The 21,593-nt window shown below is 36.9% G+C and overlaps 1 protein-coding gene, 1 non-coding gene and 1 pseudogene across 3 annotated transcripts in view; all 3 read right to left on the bottom strand.

Annotated features, from left to right (window-relative positions):
• The window catches only part of AASS (aminoadipate-semialdehyde synthase), a 63,784-nt gene that overhangs the window by 31,282 nt on the left and 10,909 nt on the right, over nt 1-21,593 (bottom strand). For both annotated transcript variants that reach the window (XM_056118105.1, XM_056118106.1), the window contains exons 2-11: nt 19,120-19,344; nt 17,208-17,384; nt 15,743-15,827; nt 11,204-11,271; nt 10,952-11,098; nt 9,733-9,811; nt 9,470-9,597; nt 7,785-7,933; nt 5,325-5,444; nt 4,805-4,916 (exon numbers count right to left, since the gene is read on the bottom strand). In XM_056118105.1, the coding sequence (XP_055974080.1) occupies nt 4,805-4,916; nt 5,325-5,444; nt 7,785-7,933; nt 9,470-9,597; nt 9,733-9,811; nt 10,952-11,098; nt 11,204-11,271; nt 15,743-15,827; nt 17,208-17,384; nt 19,120-19,329 (1,275 nt within the window). In that variant the 5' untranslated portion in view covers nt 19,330-19,344. The remainder of the gene's footprint in view (nt 1-4,804; nt 4,917-5,324; nt 5,445-7,784; nt 7,934-9,469; nt 9,598-9,732; nt 9,812-10,951; nt 11,099-11,203; nt 11,272-15,742; nt 15,828-17,207; nt 17,385-19,119; nt 19,345-21,593) is intronic.
• On the bottom strand, nt 418-508 carry LOC130027910 (uncharacterized; annotated as a pseudogene).
• LOC130027846 (U6 spliceosomal RNA) lies at nt 8,693-8,796 on the bottom strand. The gene has a single exon (XR_008793071.1). It is a non-coding gene; the product is annotated as a U6 spliceosomal RNA (small nuclear RNA).

Raw genomic sequence — 21,593 nt, 5'->3', positions numbered from 1 at the left:
TTTTCACAAGTCTAGCATTGAGTTATCTATCCTCTCTATAGAGAGCATTACTAAGGTGGATGTCCCTAAGACAATCACACCACACTGGAGTACTATGGTGATGTTAAAGTGAAACATGGATCAGAGAGACAGTACAGCAGGTAAGGTGCTTGTCTTGCACACAGCCAACCCAGGTTCGATCCCCAGAGCCCTGAATCGTTTCCTAAATCCCACCAGGAGTGATTCCTGAGTGCAGAGCCAAAATAAATCCTGACCACCATCACCTCTAGTTGTGACCTCAAGATAAAACAAGAAAGAAAAACAAAGATGTGAATATTTTTGAGAATTTACTTACATCAAACATCTAACAGTTCTCACCAAAAATCTCTAAGATAACACTGACTAACATTCTTTTTTTCCTTTTTTTTTTTAAATTTATGTCAGATGTACCAAATGCGTAACAAGATTTAAGGGAGGCACATGTCACACAAGCATGTGAACACCCAATCACTATGCTTAAGAAAAGGATCTCTGTCTGACATTCTTAACCTTTCCACACTCCCTGAAGTCTAACAACCATGAATTTATATGTGTATATATAAATGTGTCATTTTTTATAACCTACATTTTCCAAAATTCAAGAATGACTAATTTGATTTGCTTCAAATCATTCTTCCTATTGAGTAAAACCAATTAAAACGTTTAAAGCTTCATATTTTAGATTCAAAATGTGGTTATGACTTTGTACAAGATTCTGGAGAAGAAAGATCAGAGTTAAGTTTAAGATTGGCAGCACTTTTCTAACATTGGCAGCACTTTTCCAACTTTTCTAACTAACTAGCCTAAGTGTCAACATCAAGCAGTGCCTGGGACACTGTGAGGTTGAACAGAGAGCAGCAAAGACAGACTCTGAGAAGGGATTTTGAGCAATTTGAAGCAATAAGGCAATAAAAAGTAAGAGTTAAAATCAAGGCAGTAGGAGTCAATTGTCAGAGTTTTACTTGGAATTCTAAAATAGTGAACTTTAAAATGTCAGTTCTCCAAGACGAAAGCCAACTTTGGATCACATTCATTCCTGTCTGAATTGAGGTGTTTTTTTTCCTATTCTATATCTATGCCAGCCAAAGAAAATAGGTCATTTTTGAGAAAATTACACAACATACTGGACTTCTGAATCTCTAAGTTTATGTATATAGTATTATGCATTCTATACAGTTCTTAATACAAAAGTGATATGAAGTGATAACAATTAACTGAAAAGCCAATAAAAAGAGAAAACAACAAAAAAGACCCAGAAAATAATTATTTGTTGGAATATAAGAACTGAATTTATTTTTGATTAATAATACATCCAAAATATTAAAAATATAATTTAGTGTATTAAAGTAAATATTGGGAATAGATTATGAAGACGTGGTATATACACAATAGAACACTATGCAGAGCCATGAGTAAGCCCTGAGTACCCCTTGGTGTGACCCAAACAAAATTTAAAAAAATTGAAAATATAAAAGTTTTATATCGATTTATAAAAATCTATCATTGTAAAATTTATATTTTAAACCAAACAAAAATGCTCCGGGCTCAAAAGTTACACCAATAAAGGTCTGGGAAGCTAGCTCAAGTGACAGGGCACATACCTAGCTCAGGCAAGACCCTGAGTTTCATCACTGTCAAACTATGGCACCCAAGTTCTGCTGGGTAAAACCCTGGGCCCCAAAACCAACACAAGCGTCACAAATAAAGGAGCACTCTATGGCCTGTGATCAGTGAGCTAAGGCTGAGTGCATGTGTACCCCCTAAGACCACCAGAACGACATATGCAAGCATTGCAGGACGTATCATGCAATCCCTGGTCAAAACATCAGAGAGAAGGAAAGGAATGGGAAAACAACAAACGAATAAATATTTATGCCAGGCCATTTAAGCGCATTAGTGGTCAAGATCCAGAAACTCATGAAAAAAATCTCAGAAGATGGCAGTTCGCCACATAGATGCCCTTCCCCCATCCGGTGCCAAGCTGATTTCACAGGGGGTTCCTCAGATGGAGTTGGCGTTCTCACTTTCTGCCTACTCCAGCTGAGCCCCTGTGGCCATAAACCTCCAAAAGAAAAACACAGGTACTAAAACCAGTGACTGAAAACTCCAGGCCACGTGAGGTGAGGATGGCCGTCCCTCCCTGCCCATACGGCGTCGTGGCTGTTAGAATATCCAGGATCATCCTATGCTAGTCCTATACTATTCATAATAAGCAATACAAAATAAATTACTTAGGATCTGCCTATGGGGCAGGCTTTAGTGGTGGTGAAAAAATTTGAAATAATGGTGGAGAGGAGTAATGGTGGTGGAATTGGTGTTGAAATATTGAATGTAATCAATTGCTGGGAACAACTTTATGAAAATGAATTGAAAAAATATATTTTATGCCAATATATTCTAAATAAAAATAACAATTTCATGCAAAATGTTCCTAAAGCAAAAAAAAAAAATACTTTCCAGTTTGTCTTATGAACAACATGACTTTAATATCCAAGTCTGACAAAAAAGCAGTTATAGGTTAAGTCACTCATGAACATATATGCAGTATATATTTTATGTTACATAATTCTAAACAATACACATGTAAGTATACCCTCAAAAAAAGCAAACAAATATGCAGCAAGAGATATGTGACAGTGTTTTCAGATAAAATTATTAGCAGTAGCCCCAAACAGTAAGCTTTTCACCAATCTTAAAGTACATGAATAAATCATGTTATAGTCATTAGTGATCTAAATCTAATCCTAAAGAGGAAACCAGATTGGTTGAATTCTGAGAAATGGTTGTATCTCTGAAGAATAATTGACAAAATTCACATAGTAATAAAATAAAAAACAATCATATGATATTATCAATGAAAACTAAAAATTATTTATAAACCACATTAGTAATAATAATTCAAAAGTTAGCTTAATATAATAAAGTATATTTATTTAAAATCTACAGTAAACCACAATGGATAATGAAATATTTAAAAGTCTCTTAAGGTAAAAGAATAAGATAAAGCTTTTTTTTTGTATTTTTTTCACTTTTGCTCACTAAACTTCTAGTGCAAAATGGGCAGTTTTCAAAAGAAAGAATTGGGGAGGGTGAAGAAAAAATAAATAAAAAAGAAAAAATAGAGTGAAATTAATAAGGAAGTATCAGAAAAGACACATACTACATGAATAATCATAAAACTCAGACTGCATAACAAATTAACAAGTCTATGAATAAAAGGAAACAAGAAAGTGGTAGAAAAAAATTAAAAGCACTTCATAAAAGAGTATTGAATGACCAATAAATATATTTTAAGTTATTCAGTCTTATTAGTTGTCACAGATATGTAAATGACAAAAAAGATAGGATTCCACTATATATAGAATTCATTGAATTGACTTACTTTTCTCTTCCTATGTCTGCGATCAACTATATTAAACAGCATTTTGATTAATGACAAATAAGAATGAAAAGCTAACTACAATCTAAGTTCTGAAAGAAATAAACTTAAAATTTAAAGTCTTAACAGACTAATATCTAACTCTGAAAAAGATATGTCAACTTTTTCATATGGAAGATAATATTAAAGCAGTCAAAAATACATTTCAAGAAATTACAGTGGGTAGGGAGTTTGCCTTGCACACGGCCAATCTGGGTTTGATCTCTGGCATCCTACGAGGTCTCCTGAGCACTACTAGGAGTAATTCCTAAGTGCAGAGCTAGGGATAACCCCTGAGTACTGCCAGGTGTCCAAAAACCAAAAAAAAAGTGTGTGTGTGTGAAGGGGAGGGAGAAATTAATAGTCATATCCCTCCACAAGGAAGAGGAGCATTCAATATTTTCTGTATCTTGGCCTCACAAGGATAAGTTTTATTAAAAGACAAATGGTTTGAGTTTTTAAAGATAAATTAAAGCTTTAGTGATTGATCTAGATACTGCCAAACTCTGTCGAGGTACAGGGGTGGAGAATTCAACTGCAAAATTCTGTCATTGCATTAAAACTAGAAGTTTCCATCTTGGAATATAGGCGACCATAACTGATCCTCAAATTCAAATACTGATCCTCTTAATAGTATTAGAGAGTGAAACTATGGCTAAAAAAAAGAGAGACCACATAGATAGCTCAATGGGCTAGTACGAATGCTTTGCATACAACTGGCCCATATTCAAGCCCCCGTACTACCTGACCCCCTGTGCATTCCCAGGTGTGACCCCTGCACTCTGCCAGGTGTAGCCCAAGTTTCCCCACTTCCAACCCCCATAAATAAATAAATAAATAAAGATATAAAAACTGTCTATATACTTAAGTAAAAACTTTTTCTTTGGCAAAAAGAAAGGGAAATCTTAATAACATAGCATTTTAACAGTCAATTACTATCACAGTGATAAGTAAATTAATGCAACATAAATTATCACTTAACTAAGCTGTTATTGACTAAAATTCATAACCCAGTACCAATTTTTTAAATATTTATGATTTTCCAAATCTATTAATCAGCAGAGTGAAAAAATCCCAATATGAATCTTTCTATGAAGGAGAAAAAATTGAAAATAAAGAAAACATCAGAAACATTCTGAATAAAATAAGCATGAGAAACAAATATAATGAAGACGGCAGATACATGATAATATTTCCTGTGGGTCAAGTAAGTGGGAATGTCAAATAATAGTGACAAGGCAACACTTCAAGGAAAGGTTGGCATTTCATTTACAACAGATTTCTTAGATGCGGAAGACCAGAACATTTATAACTCTGCATGTCTATTAAAAGCCATAGAATTGTGACAGATGCTACCAATCTTCTTACCATTTCTTCAACATAAGGGTAAAGCATGTCTCCAAAGTATTCTGTAGCTTCAATTGGAAGCTGTGCTGGCAAATTGTCAATGGAGCACATCAGAATTCCAGAGCCTTCAACACTAGGAGAACCAATATACTTTATTCATGTATACAAAATGTTATCTGTAAGCTCTAACTTTCCCAAATGCTTACTCCATTCTATTTGCTTCATAATTATTGGTGGTTTTGTACCAAGTTATATAAGAAAATAAACAAGTTTTTCAAATTAACGTTCACATTCTTCAGTAACTAATATCTATTTTATTACAGTATATATGCATTTTAGTGTTGAAATTGTTTTTTAGTTTTTCAATTAAGTATTAATTCATTTTTTCAACTATGTTTGAACGTACATGAACAAGAAATCTTTATAGCTTTCATAAAGTTTTCATTTCTGAAATATTTAATATTTCTGAACAGTAGATGATGGAAAGCTAATAATGTATTTTTATTCATATCTTACCATCTAACATCACTCACAAACTCACCTATCATGAATATGCTGGTCTGCATCATACATGCAAAATGGTTGATCTATAGTTGTGCATTCAGTCATAAATTCTATAGATCCTCCTGAGTCAGCTGAAATATCACATATTGCTACAAGTCTGAAAATAATATAAATACTTAGATGAGAGCATGGAACTCTGGGGTCTACAAAAACAATAAGAGTGAATAAAAATTAAAAGTGCGAGTAGCACATACAAGAGCTTAATGGCTCCAGGATGAAATATTAAATATAATGAATTATTATGGGGCTGGAGCGATAAAATTTTAAATAAATAAAAGGTGCTTGGAGTATTTTTTTATGTGAATGACAATATTCACTAGGCCTTTAGATTCTTTTTTCTATACCTCCACACACTGAGAACATTATGTTTTTCTGAGATACAAAAAATCTTCCCAGGGTAAGATTTAGTTTTTACAAGCAAAAATAAGGAAGTGGATGAAAAAAAGAAGGAAAGGGAGAAGGAAGGCAAGGAAGAGCAAGTAATGAAGGTGTGGAAGGACAGAAGCAAGAAGAAAAGGAAGAAGAGAGAAAGAACAAGGAGGAAGAAAAGAAGGAGAAGATGGTGGAGCAGGAGGAAGAGAAGAAGGAGGAAAAGTGAAAAAAAGATCGGGGAGAAATATTTCTTCCCTTGGGAAATCATTGACAACAACCTAGTTAAAATTAACCTACTTAACCAACTCAAAATCGCTTACGAAGATTCAATTATACCAATATTTCCTCAGTACAACCCCAGGATATTCTAAGCAGACCACAAGTAAAGTCACATGAATGGGTGCCACAGCCCAAGAGTAGGAGGCCAACTAGTGAGACAGAAAGGCCACAGGAAGGAATCAAGGTCATAAGGGGCCACAGTTGGGGGGAAAAAATGAGAAAGACTTACTTGCTTTAAACACTAACCCTGCTTAGTACTTCATATTTTACAAGTCATTGCCTGGAAATATCTAGAATTATGAGCATATATCTCAGCCAAAGAGTTTAAATCCTTTAGAAGTAGCACGGATTTCTCTTTCTTAATCATCAGTTACCACATTTCTGCATAAACTCTCTATAAAACTAGACACTCCCATTCACAATATTGCTTTGATAGTGCCATTATTCATCAAGTACCAAAACTATGCCTTGGAATTCTCATTTCCCTCATTGTTCCCTTTAAAATTTTACTGACTTCCTAGCCACTGTTTTCCCTGGTCCTGTTTTCCATAGCTATTGACCATGGAAAATGAGCGACTGGGGGCGGAGGGGAGGGGGTGAAGGGAAGTTAGGATAAAGAAGGGACAAGTACGACAATAATAGTTGGAAATTTCATTTTGGACAGGAACTGTGTTGAAACTACATAGGTAAAGAGATTTATCTGATAATCTTTCAGTTATCTGTATTGCAAATCATAAGGCCCAAAAAGGGGGAGGGAGAGAGAGAGAGAGAGAGAGAGAGAGAGAGAGAGAGAGAGAGAGAGAAGTGCCTAACATAGAGCTAACATAGAGGTAGGAGGGTAGAGAGGAAAAGTGGGAACATTGGCGGTGGGAAATATACACTGGTGAAGGAATGGATGTTGGAACATTTTATGACTGAAACCCAATCGTGAACAACTTTGTAACTGTGTATCTCACTGTGAATCAATAAAACAAAATATTAAAAAATAAAAGTTTACTGAACTCTCGGCAGGAATGATAGTACAGTGGGTAGCGTGTACTTGCCTTGTACCCATCCAACTTAGATTCAATCCCTGGCACACCAAATGGTCCCCAAACACCACCAGGACTAAACCTTAAGCACTGCCAGTGTGACCCAAAGACAAAACAAAAATGAAATGTTACTGGGCCCAATGATCATACTTTCTTTTAAACCCCTGTGACACTGATTGTTCCTGGTGTTCTCTTGGCATTTACCATACGATAGCACCAGTCGTTTTGTTAGGAACTATATCTTTCATTCTTTCATCCCTCTCTGTCTTTAGTTTAGCAGAATGCCAGGGAGATCAGGTATTCCATGAATATTTATAGATTAATATTTAATAATAATTTGAATGGATCATATATGTCATCAATGTACTGGTTACTTTTTAACCAAGGTAATAGGGTCCTTATCCTTAGCAGTGAAGTTTAGCTAGGAGAAAGAAAAATCATAACCACAGAAAATAAATGGTCATGAATTTCACAAAAAAATGCCAAAGAGAACCAGACTAAGTAAGAGGGATGAGAGTAAACCAGAGAGCTGTCGAGGATATTACCTTTGAAATGTATGTGGAGTCACAGAAGTTGAGTTTCAAGAAGAAAATTAAATGCTAACATGTCAAAATGTCAAAAGAATAGACTAGTCATAAGCAGTCAAGCCATGAGATTTGCAGATCCCTTACATGATACTCTATGAGTGAAAACTACTATTAAAAACAAACAAACGCACAAAAACTGCCAACAATACAAGCACATGAAGTCCTTACTTGTGTGGTAAAGCTGGGCAGCCTTTCTCACCATCACCCGAGGATTTGACTGGAGCCAGGAGAGTTTTAAGATCTCCTCGAGTTAGTAGCCGAGGGTTGTTTCGATCCCAGTAGATCCCATTAATTAAACAAGATGTATAGGGTGCAATCTACAAATAAAGTTCCAAGTTCAACAAAATAGGAACCAGAACAACCCAATGTGCTGAAAAAGAGCTATCAGTAAAATACATAAAAAAAAATAATAATAATTGGATGTTACTCTTACTTGAGTCTATTATTTCCCCATCTGTGTCCACCTTTTTCACACAAGACAATAAATACCCACCCAAGTTTCAGGGTAGAATTACCCCATGATAAAGAAGTATGACAATATTTTTGTCCTAGGATATATTGCATAGCCAAGAAAAAGGAAAGGCAGAGAGTCACGTAACTTGGAACACTATTTTTAGCACCTATAACAAGTAAAGTGTGACCTAAATCATTACACCTCAACTTCTCTGGGCTGTTTTCCTTACCTGCCAGATGGGGATAATACGTACCCCATTCCTCAAAGGAATGCTGTGAAAATTAAATCAGATAACATCTGTAAGCTCCATGGACAAATGTGCTACATACATGCATACATGGCAACTAAGTCTCTATGAATTTTAGGATGCATCCAATCACAAAAATTTCCATGATTGGAAAACACAAAAAGATGGAAATTTACTAGATTCAAAATGTTTCGTTTGAAACTACTTTACAATATATTATTTGTTTCTCAAGTATCAAGCAGTATCCAGCTCTAAGAGGAGTCTTTCTTTTGAACATGCTCTAACACATAAATCACACCAGATTCAGAAAAAAATCTATGTTGCTTACACATATTTTATTTTTAAAGTTATAAATCTATTGCTAGATTAATGGGCTAAAATATGGAATATTTCACAAATTTGTGTGTAATCCTTCAGCAGGGGCCATGCTAATATCTATATGATTCCAATTTTAGTATGTGTGCTGTTGAAGCAAGAACTACATTTTAAATTATTTAACATATTCTTTTTCACAATAATCATATGAATTTTATAATATTAATTTGTTAGTTGGTTTATTTTGAGGAGGACTTTGTCATATCCAATGACTACAGAAAATGCTAACATATTTTTCTCATGAAGCCATTGTGTCTGTGTCAGAAGGGTTTATATTGAGTTTTTTTTTGTACAGTGTTATGGGTCCATGAATATATAGCCATACTTTGTTACCTTAACCTTCTTTAGTCAGTGCCATCTATTCCAAGATTGCTGGGTGAAATTACGAGTAAAATATATAGGCAAAGAAGGAATAAAACTATATCGAACCTCACAGACATTGTGCCTTGCCAAGAGTGCTAGCTCATCTGAGATCATTAACAGATAAGAGCAATATACAGGAAATAGTTTAAACCTATTGGGTACATGCAGACCTGAAATATTAATAGAAACAGAAAAGAAAAGGGCATACCCACGGAAACTACCAGAGCCACTAAGAAAAGGACATTACAAACAAACAGAAAACAATTACCAAAGCCAACTCAGGAACCCCAAAAAACTCACAAGTCAGTATGGGGAACTGCAAACAATGTCTACATTCAGAACTTCTTTCCTGTAAAGTAGCCTAACTGGAGTGTATCATAAGCAACCAACTCAAAAGCTGGGTACGATACTCACATCAGTACTAAAACGACTTATGTAGCGCTCAGGATATTTGTCATACTCTACAGGATCATATACACCATCTGTTTTCCTGACAAGATGATGATGGCGACTTAACACCGTCCCATACACTTTTCTCAGGTCTTGCAGGGGAGAAAGAAATTAGTAAAGTGGGTGACATATGATACAGAATTGTGGTGATAAAATATTATAACACGGAAACTGTTTTTTAAGAACAAGTTTAAGATGGTAACAGTCACCCTCCTCTCCTACTTTACCTCCACTTTGAGACACTTCTTTCAATTCATGGGGTTCCACATATTCACAAGGCAGTTCATTGAACATTGCTCGAGCTCCCTGTAAAGAATAAATGAGTTAAAATCTAAAAAGTAGTGGCAAATGAGTTTCCTGGAACTATTTCAAATCATTTTCCCTATAGTTCTATAAATCCATGTGTTCTATCCTCTAACGTGAACTGCAGAACAGAAGTTACAGATGGATTTTTTTTTGCATGTAGCTGAAAAACCACCTTTAATTCCAGTTTCTTTTTGGTTCTGTCCATATCTGACAGTGCTTAGGGGCTACCTCCAGCTCAACACTCAGGGGAACCATGTAACACCATGAATCAGACCTACGGTTTCCACAAATGAGGTATGTGTTCCAGTCCTTGGAATTCAGCCCTCCCCTTGGCCCCTTATCCCACTTTCAGTATAACTCACTAAAAGAGACTTTACTTTTATTTTTCATTTAAATTATTTGTAATAAAAACAAAAATGTTTAGATTTGAAATAAAAATAGAATATTTCTGGCTATATTTACTTCACTGCAAAATTATTTCAAGCATGCAAACTATTTGCAATAGAAAACTAGATATCTGTTTCACAGTATAATATATCATTAGTGTCCTATTAAAAAAGCACTTTCTTTTAGGAGAGATATTTCTATAATTTCAAGTTTTGAAATGCATTCCCTTCCAATCCACTCTAGAAAACAAACAATATTAATTCCAATCCCAAATTACTCTTCCTATTATATTATCATACTTTATATAGTAAATATTGAAATTTTACATTTCTATATACATATACATCTGATTATTAACTAAAAACCCAAGCCAACTTGAAAAGTTTAATCCTGGGATCACTTCCAAGCTTTTGCAAATCTTAGGAAAACAGATGTCCCTATGACCAGACCTTTACACCAGAGCCATGAGTTATTCTTCGAAAAAAAGAAAAAGAAAAAGAAAATGCATTTGAAGCTTCTGAAAGCTTGAAATAAGAAATCACCTAAAATCAAATAGATGAAGTGTGGGTCACAACTTCTCTTTGCGATGGAAAATAGTACACAGTGAAAACAATTATCATAATTAGAATGCTCATTCACAGAAAAAAAAAAGCAGGAAGGTAGCTGCTGCAATGTGCCGACAAAATGCTCACAGTTTCTGTATTAGTTCCAGAATTTCAGATTGTTTTACAGAAAGAAGACAGGCAGATTTACCTTTGATACATTACCAGACCCTGTGAACACAAATGTTAATGGACCTATAGACTTTGGCATCAGACCCAGAGATATCTCATAGCCAGCATCACGGATAGCCTGTACAGCTTGGCTGCTGTTCCTGTAGTTATGAGCCATGCCAATGTGCTGAAAGTAAGCATACGGGGTTCAAATTAGTCTATCACCTGAAAAAACTCTGTGATTCCAGTTTGAGATGTATCTTCAAAAACATTAAGAAACCAACCATCTCACCATGAAAGGTGTGTGATGTCCCAGAGCAAGGAGCCTTACACCCATTCCATGTAAAATGTTGATCATCCCTAGGATGGAATCAGACCAATAGAAAGAACATTAGTTAGCTGAAATTGAATCTGCTTTCCCTGTCCCATCTCAACTAGCTTGATGCCCTGAAGAGACAGCTCAGATTTGTAAGAGTTCAGGGGAATTATTTAAATAATCTCACTAATATTTGCCATCCAAAGCACTAATGGGAGAAGGCAGCTGGAACAGAGAAGGGATCACTAAGAAAATGAGGGTTGGAGGAACCGATCGAGATGGGAGATGTGTGCTGAGAGCAGATAATGGACCAAACATGGTAACCTCTCAGTATCTGCATTGCAAAGCATGATGCCCAAAAGTAGAGATAGAGTATGGGGAATATTGTCTGCCATGGAGGCAGGGGGAGGGTGGGAGAAAGAGGGTACACCGGAGATATTGGTGGTGGGGAATGTGCACTGGTGGAGGGATGGGTGTTTGATCATTGTGTGATTGTAACCCAACCATGAAAACTTGTAACTATCTCATGGTGATTCAATAAAATTTAAAAAATAAATAAAAAATAAAAAGACACTAATGTAGGTGCATTTCCATCTATACTTTTACTTTCAACCCTGTTAAAATAGAAACATATCCCTCTTCTTGTCTAAGGTTAGTCCCGGAACTTTTGCTCCAAGCTCTATTCCTCCCTGCCAATCAAAGAAATTCAGTCTTGAATTACTCTTTCTTCCATGCCTCCTTATTTGAGCATTCTTACAACATTTAAAAAAGAATCCATTCATCCCGTAACAAATCAAATAAACAAATAAAAGTAAAGCCTACTTTGATCCTAAGATCCTCATCAGCTATGTTCAGGGGCAAAATCAACACTCTTCAATCTCCTTATATGTCTCGATGGCATTTATCCTCTGAGCTGTTCATGGGTCTGCAGTTATAACCAAGGTGGTAGACAATGGTTTTCAACTTTTCTACACCTGGACATGTGTCAGACCTTGCTTACTTGTCAGATATCGGCCAAGCTGGGCTCCTATTTATTCAACACTCTACTCTCTGCATCCCTGACTTGAACATTGCTCATGTCACTTCACGGTTTCTTTTTCCAATGGATATTCCATTTATATTCTAGTCCTATGCCTTTTCTTACGTATTAGTCATCCTGGGGGTTATGTTCTGTACTCTCTTTTCTTCAATTTTTAATGCCAAGTATCATCAGTATACTTATAATCCCAAGTGTATAAAACATATATTTTTCTTTAGGTCCTAAAGCAAAGGATAGTCTTCTGCATCTTAAGTATGAAAGTTCTCAACAAGAAAGCCTTATCCTCATCTCACAAGTCCTAGGTTTCCTCACCTCTGGATTTCTGTCTTAGTTATGTGACTACTTTGTGGAGTTTCTTTAATATACAAAGTTGGCTTATTTATGTGTTGCCCTCTACCTAATTTATTTACTATCTTCCTCCCAAGTTTTCCATTCCTGCAAGTCTAGGTGAGCCTAATCATTGGCCAATTTAGTCATCTTTATTGTATTCCCCTTGAAACTAGCTACCAGATCCTCCACCTTCTGTTTCTAAAATGCACATTCCTCTTAATTTTCTAGAGAATGATTTAGTCAGGAACTGGATATCACTCAAGACCCTCAGGAATGTTGATCCAAAGAGAAAACTGCTCAGAACCAAAGCACCCTAAGAGTGTGTGATCTCAAGTGGGGAATTAAAAGAAAGACAGAATTCTTAATGATTGTGCTTCCAAAGTTGTGGAGAATGATACTTGATACTGGGTGGTTCACCTGAGGAGAGAAAATCATCTAGTGCCAGGGCTTTCCTTTCCTCTGGAAAGTAATACAGCAGAAGGAAAATAATTAGAACACCCAACACAGGGAACAAAGGAAATGGCCAGAAAAAAACCCATGCTGAGAGTTATATTTTCTACTCCTTCCTTCCTTCCTTCCTTCCTTCCTTCCTTCCTTCCTTCCTTCCTTCCTTCCTTCCTTTCTCCCTCCCTCCCTCCCTCCCTCCCTCCCTCCTTCCTTTCTTCCTTCCTTCCTTCCTGCCCTCCCCTCCCTCCCTCCCTTCCTTCCTTCCTTCCTTCCTTCCTTCCTTCCTTCCTTCCTTCCTTCCTTCCTTCTTTCCTTCCTTCCTTCCTGCCCTCCCTCCCTTCCTTCCTTCCTTCCTGCCCTCCCTCCCTTCCTCCCTCCCTCCCTCCTTCCTTCCTTCCTTCCTTCCTTCCTTTCTTCCTTCCTTCCTTCCTCCCTTCCTTCCTTCCTGATTTTGCACAATACTCAGCAGTGCTCAGAGGCTACTCCTGCTCTGTGTTGGGGGCAGTGTCAGTCCTGGCAAACCCAAACCTCCCACCTGCAGAACATGCTCTCAACCCATTGAGCTGTTTCACAAGGTCTCTTTTCTTAATAAACATTCATCAGTATGATTATTAAGTATTGCTTTGAGTATCCCTTGTGAATTCTCTTTTGGGGAGAAAAAAAGCCAATTCAATACAATAGTCACTTCTCCCTATAATAGCATATCAAGTACTTAGGGCTCTGCACACTTTCACTCTCTTTCCTCATGTCATTGCATAGTGTTTTGTGAAAGAAGGGGAAGGTGCACAACCTGTCTGTGCTCAAGGCTTTCTCATAGCTATGGCATCAGTAGTTACTCCTGTCAGAGTTCAGGGAACCATATGAAATGCTGGGGATAAAACCCGGGTCAGCAGCATGCATGACAAACATTTTGCTCATTGTACTATCTCTCCAGCCCATGGATTATGTTTATGCATTCTTCATACTTCATATTGCAAGATACTGTTTTCTGGCTGAACACATATACTGCATGTGGAGGTTCAGGTTCGCTACCCAGCATTTCAATGGTTCCCTTCCAACCCCATCCAGGGCATCATTGGTAGAGGTTTGCAAACACCAATCAAGAAGTAGCCCTAAGGGTACAGGTGTAGAGTCTCTTTACCATCGGTTTGCAATGGTTTACATCAGGTTAGTATGTTATTTCAAGAATATGAACTACACTTATGTTTATGAGCCTTGCTACACCCACCATCCAAGTTCTGGTGACAAGGCACCTACTTATTAAGAGAAGCTTCCTCAATAGCCAGACCCAGCTGAATGTTCTTCCTAGCACAAATAGCACTTATAACAATGATACTATGTGTTTACTCGTCTGAATATCTAAGAGTAAGAATCACATCTGATTCATAGATATCATGCTACTTCTGAACATGGTAACTTCAGAATGAATTGAATAATTTCTTATGTATTCATTCTCTCTATTCAAAGCCTTTAATAGAGTCAACCCTATAAGTCTATGGGAAAAACAGTCAGCAGAGTCACCCTGTCACTCATTTCAAGTCAAGTAATTTCTTTGTCACATTGATGGTACAGATTTATGTGCTGTTGAGAAAGAGTGTGAAGTGAAGGTTAGAATAGGAAACAATTATTTAAGGAAGCAGAAATTTGCATTTCAATATTTTTTTCTAAATTTTTGTGGCTATTTCCAAAATTTTTGTCATTAAGGTTAAAAATGGGTAAAATTTTGTGACATTTTTGAAATTGTTTATTTCTAAAAGTAGATAATTTTTCAAACATTCCAACAAATTTGAGTGAGAATTTTTAGTAATTGGGAAAAATAGAATAAATGTTATTTTTTACGTAATATAGGTTTCCAAATTTATTTTTGCCCCAAAATGATACAAATACTATTGACCATAATTTTGGAATAATAGAACTTAGCAAGGTATTAATTTCAAAGGAGTAAAGGCAGGGAATTAAGAAGAGTAAAGCAGTGGCCAAAAATAAAACAGAATATTTTACTTTTATATAACAAACCAAAAAAATATAATGCCAAAGTCAAGGAGAGTATTATGACTTATTTTGACCTTGCAGTAGTCTTAGCTGATACAGATAAGAAATATTATCTTGTACTATATAGTGGTGTTTCTCAACTAAAAAAAATTTTCAAAAAAACCAATCAACTGGATTTTTTCCTCTAGCTCCAGCTTCATCCAGGTAAATCTGCCAATCTCTTCTGCTGGCTTCTGTTCCTGAATCTGTTTTGTTTCCCTTTCCTGAACTTCCCAACGCCTTGTTATCAAACTGGCTTTTCATCTTCATTTTATTTTTTGTTTTCATTTTTATTTTGCTATTGATTCTATGGTTTACAATACTGTTACTTGTGTGAGAATAATACTTCTCACACATATGATTCCAACACCATACCCATCACCCGTGTACCTCTCACCTTCTGATATTCTGAACAGAATCACTGAAAGTCAGAGCTCATTAATGGCTTTTCTCTTTCTCTCTATTCTTGCTTTAGAGTTCATGTAAGAGATCGAGGTTAACCATTTTCCTTCTTATTCTCTCCCTTGATATTCATTACCTTTAATCATATGTCCATCTTTCTTTTTATTGAAAGAGATGAACACGCTCCTTTCTCCTCTCATCACAGAAATGGGAAAACAGACATTTATACCTTAATCAACTGTAATTTAGATGCCGGGAAGACTTACCAGCCACACCTGCCCACTGACCAAATGCCACCACTCGCACTCCTTGATGATCCACCATTTTCTCATAATCAATCAGACGGATTTCCTGAAAGGATAAAAAAAATGCCTATCACCTAGATCCATAAAACTTAATTCCAGTGAGAGAATGCACATATATTACCCAGCATTTCACATTTTTTCTCATAAACTACACCATAACTTATTAGTGTAAGTTACCATCTTATATACGAGAAGATATTCAGAAAATTTAGGGTCACAAATTACAAGTTTTTATTAAAGATGAAAGAATGGGTCATCAAGGTACAAAATTTTTATCATTTTCTTTTTAGAATACATCAAGGAATAAAATTGTTTTGATTTGATTTATAACTGTAGACTGGTATCACAAAGGAAGTTTAAGAGCAGTAGAACTATTTGACTTTCCAGTTTAGGTGAATTACATGAGGCATATTGTACATACTGAAAAGAAATTAAAGCTACATTGAGAGTTAAAAGCCTTTGGGGGGATGGAGAGATAGTACAATGGGTAGGGCATTTGCCTTGCACATGGCTGACCCAGGTTCGATTCCCAGCAACCCATATGGTCCCCCAAGCACCGCCAGGAGTAATTCCTTAGTGCAAAGCCAGGAGTAACCCCTGTGCATCACCGGGTGTGACCCAAAAAGAAAAAAAAGACTTTTTTGGGAAGAAACTTATTTGGAGTTCTAGAGACTACTCCCAGCTCTGTGCTCATGACACCCTCTCAGCAGTGCTCAAGAACGATGCAGTGTATCCAAAGCATCCTTGCATGCAAGGTAATGCATGTCGACCACAAGTAAGGCAAGGACCTTAATTCAAGATGTCTTAAATTTCTTTTTCTAGGACCTAGTGGAATAACATAGGAGTTGAAGACACTTGTTTTAATGCAAGTGGTCCCAAGTTAAAATCCCTCGTGCCCCACAAGGTACTAAGGATAATCCTGGAAGCTCAGCTGTCTGCCATTCCCAGTGCCACAAGTGATTTCCAGTTGCACCACAACCAGGTGTGTGAGAGCATCACAAAAAGGAGTGGAAGCCTCTTGGAGCACTGGCACTCAAAAAAATAGTTATATTAGCAAAACAGCCAGGAAGTGGAATCTCTGGCAAACACAAATGTGAGCACTGTAACAACCCACGGCAAGTTGAAGAACTCAACTAGGAGTGCTCCACCCTTGCCCGCAAGCACATGTTCACTGTAACTGAAAATAAGGCATGAAAAGTCCAGAATGTACCCACGTGGCAGAGTGTGCAAACTCCATGGCCTGATGTGCAACCCCAAGAGAGCACCACAGCTAAAGAAATGGGCATGCACCACTGTTGGACCTGGGTGCAGCCCCACTCATTGAACAATCACATCAATAACAACAGCAAAGGTCAGCAGGAAGAGGGAGGGAATTAGAAATATGTATCAATCAACTTTATTATTGATAACATTGGTCACCAGTTACCTGTCTTAGAATCTCATCCAACAAGCCCATATTGGCCTCCTGAGCCTTTATTGTGTGAGAGAAGAATGCATAAGTCTTCTTGGACAATAGCTTTTCCTCAAAGGGTCTTTTAACCCCCACAATTAGACATGCTTCAGAAATATCCTCTTGAATAATGCCTCCTGCTTTGACATACTCCTAGAAAATTCATTTTGATTGAAAATTATTCCCCTGATTTTGTCTATTCATATTTTCTTTAATAAACACATTTGGCATTTAAAGACACATGTTTTTGAAGGAATAAATATGTGTTGATTTGAACAGGTCAGAGCACAGCTACATCAAATATTTCTATTTGCTGACTAACTATAAATCTAACACTTTGACTATCTTTTTTGCGCCACCCCTCTTTTGTAGCACAGAAAAAAAAGCCAATTATTTTTTCTTATTTATTTTTTATTGACATAACATTGATTTGTTTTTCTGTCCAGTGAAAAGGGCAATCATCATACACTACTATTTAAGTTATAATTTTCTCATAACCATTATCACAGTGATTTAAGTATACTTGTGAAGAAAGAAAAATATCATTAAAAGTCAGGATCACTATGAATGAAGCTGAATTTCTTTATGAAAGAATTTGATTGGCAGAATCTAAGTCATATTATTTTAATGAATATTGAGATCATTCTCAGGTGGAATGATGAAGCATTCATGGTAATTTAAATTAACCTAAAATTCTAAATAGGGTTATGCTAAATTGACATGGGCAATATAAACTGGTAATATCAGCAAGAGGTATTAAAGAATAATGCAAATATGGATGACTATTTGCAGTTAATTCTCTACATACTAAAAGGAGAAAGATACTTCGCAATGACGATAGCCACTTTCAAGCAAATAATAAAACATTTAAACCATGTGTCAGCTTAACTTCAGTGTGATACAATAGAAAAAGCATATCTCACTAAACTAGTATTCATATCAAAAGTATTTTGTTGTTTTTCTTGTTTTTGTTTTGGGACCACACCCGTTGTGTTCTAGACTTACTCCTGGCTCTGTGTTCAGGGTTCAGTCCTGGTGGGGCTCAGGAAACCATATGAAATGGCTAAGAATCAAACCTGCTGTAAGATTGCTCTGGATCCTTATGTTAAAAGTATTTGACAAAAATGCTTTGGAAGCAGCCAAACTCAGAAGTCAAACATTCCTTTTAAGTCAAATGGTTTAGACTTTTCAAAAAGACTTACTATCAATAAAATAAAGACACATTGAAAGGGGTGTTCTATTTTAGATGATAATAACTAAAGGATCAATAATAAAGGCATCAAAACTTTATGACTTAACTCTCAATTAAAATAAGAGATATGTGGTTCATAGCTAGAGAGATGGTACAGGAGTTAAGGCCAACCTTGCATGCAGCCAACTCAGGTTCAATTCCCTGCACTGCATATGGTCCCATGAGTACTGTGAGGAGTGAATCAGAACATAGAGCAAGCCCTGAGTAAGCCCTGAGTCCTGCTGTGTGTGTGTGACCCAAAAACAAACGAACAAAAAGAATAAAACTCTGTTCAGTGAAGCATTTACCATGGAATAAGAGTAGCATCTTTTGTTCTTTGCCTCTATGCTCTAGAGTCAGGGCTGCACACAAAGGACAGAATGACCAAAGGGTATCATCATCTAAAATAAATCCCTCCATCCCTATACTGGAGAAAGCATGGAGTGGAGTAAAACAATACTTACTGGTGAAATCTGGACTCAAATAAGGATAATCAAGTTGATACCTGGAAATCTGACCATGAAAACTAGAGGTACATTGCTGCGAAGTATTTAAACGAAAGCAATCATTGTATTTTCACTCAGCTGCTCTAGTTTTTTTCTGATTACATACAGGTCCACTTTATTCATACATATTTACAATACTCAGAAAGTTTACCTGATCATGAATGGCCCGCCGATTGGAAGGCTGTATTAGAACTTTGTATCCCAGATTGGTGATGCTTTTGATATGCCTGGGAGCCAGAGGTGCCCTTCGCTCCCAGGCATTCACATCCTCTCGCCTCACAGCCATCACAGGTTTACGGTGAAGACCTTTGGAGAGGCAGAGCCCCAGCCTGCCTAGTTTGGTCCTGTGAACTCGCAGCATCTTGGTATCTTATGACTATAAAGACAATTTAAGAGAACAAGACAACAAAAAGGCAAGAGGGCTCACACATCAGTTCTGGTCTGCTAAGAAATCTGTTGTAAAATCCAACCAATTCCAAGAAAAAAATAAAAGAAGCAACAAGATAGAAAAGAAGGGTAGGAAAATCTGGATATAAGCAACCTAAATTTCCAAAAATTAGGTTATTTACTTCCAAAGTAAATTTTTTAAGTGCAGAGCAATGCATAGAACCAAAAAGATTTAGGTAATATTTTATCAAATATCAATTCATCACTAAGATTTTAGTAAGTTAGCCTAGAATGCAAACACAGGAAAACAATCTATGTCCATTTCCATGGGGTAACCAAGTTTGGATCCTTTAACTGTGGACAAGATTCTTGACAATTATGCTTCATATCTGAACAGTCTAAGCCAGGGCTACTCAAATTGTTTTGTAACCTGTTGTCAGCCAACTCATCAAATAATTGATTCTCCATGAGACATTTTACCTAAAAGTTTTTTAATAATTCATTGAACTCTTCTCTGTACCACATCCCTCACATCATTATATTAAGCCCAGAGGACTAGAGAGCTAGTACAGAAGATAAGATGCTTGCCTTGCAACCCGCTGACCAGGCTCAAATCCCTGGAACCACATATGGTCACCCAAGTGGTTTCAGGGCTCAATTCTCAGCACAGAGCCAGAAGTAGCCCCTGAGTATTTCTGGGTGTGACCCCAAGGAATCAAAACTAAAACAAAGCCAGATCAATTGCACCCAGATTTTTTAGAGCTTTTTATTGTCTGTTTTTATTCATTTTTTTAAATTTTATTTACTTTCTGTAATGGATCCCCCTTGAGGTGCAGTTACAGACTTACAAACTTTCGTGCCAGTCATACAATGCTCAGTTCCTATCTCTCCACCAGTGCCCATTCTCCACCACCAATGATCCCAGTGTGCCTCCCCCAAACCCTACCTCATCCCCCCACCCCCACCTTGCCCTGCTTCTGTGGCAGGGCATACCTTTTTGCTCTCTCTCCTTTTGTGTGTTGTGGTTTGCAATAGAGGTATTAAGTGGTCATCATGTTCGGTCTATAGCCCATTTTCAGAACGCATCTCCCATCCCAAGCAGGCCCTCTAAGCATGCTTTTCTTGGTGGTCCCTTATCTATCTGAACTGCCCTTTCCCCCAGTGTGTGAGGCTGGCTTCCAAGCTATGGAGCAATCCTCCCGGTGCTTATCTGTACTATTCCTAGTGCACCCAGATTTCTATCTGTCCTTCCAGACTACATAATTCCACTCATTTATTCAAAAACTATTTATAAGAGACTTACTATGTGACCATAGAGAGGATTTTATATGATTTTTTTCAGTATTAACATTATTTTTCTCCTCTTCAAATGGGATATAACTTGCATACAATTAAAAATCAAAAGTTACTTGAGAGGCTGTGGGTAAATGTGTGAAGTCCTGAGTTCAGACCCCACTGCACATGTGCGTACACACACACACACACACACACACACACGCACACACCACACAATTTCAGATGAGATTTTGTCCCACTATAAGGATGTTAAACCTTTTATTTCGTATGTTTAATATTAACATCAATATATCAAGACTAAATAATTTTATAGCATCTAGAAATTTCCTAGCATTTACTGCTAGCATACAGAAAAAAAAATTTTTTTTTGCTTTATTTTGTTTTTGGATCACACCCAGAGGTGCTGAGGAATCAATCCCAGCTGTTTGGGGAGGGCCGTTTGATGTTGGAATCTAATCTGGGTCTCCCGAATGAAAAACATGCACTTAGCTCATTGAGCTATCTCTTCAGCCTGAAAAATTCCTGTTTTTGCTGTACCAAACTGCAGTCTCTAAGTCAAATACAACTCACACATGTGGAACATTTTTCCACACAGTAAAGCATACAAGTACATTCCCCGGAAGAAAACTTCTTGCCTTCTAAACAAACTATTTACAGGTCAACTCATAGCACGGCAGGCTGAAAAAACAAAGCAAACAGCAAGGAGTCCAGAAAGAGAAAACTCAGCACTGACATCTGCTGATGAGCTCAGGCTAGCTTTTAAAAGGATCCAAATATTGGTGATCCCACTGGGTGTGGTCCAGAAACAAACAAGAAAAACATAAGAACAAACTCAAGTGTAGCCATGAAGCCCAAGCTATAGTAAACTCTGGGGAAGGAGGTTCAGGGATCACTCTTGGCAGGGCTCTGGACTTATGTGTTGTCAGGAATTGAACCCTAACA

This window comes from Sorex fumeus, unplaced genomic scaffold (assembly GCF_029834395.1).
Source record: "Sorex fumeus unplaced genomic scaffold, SorFum_2.1 ptg000037l, whole genome shotgun sequence".
Lineage (NCBI taxonomy): Eukaryota > Metazoa > Chordata > Mammalia > Eulipotyphla > Soricidae > Sorex > Sorex fumeus.
The sequence above is the reverse complement of the archived record's forward strand: the minus strand, read 5'-3'. Positions and strand labels throughout refer to the sequence as shown.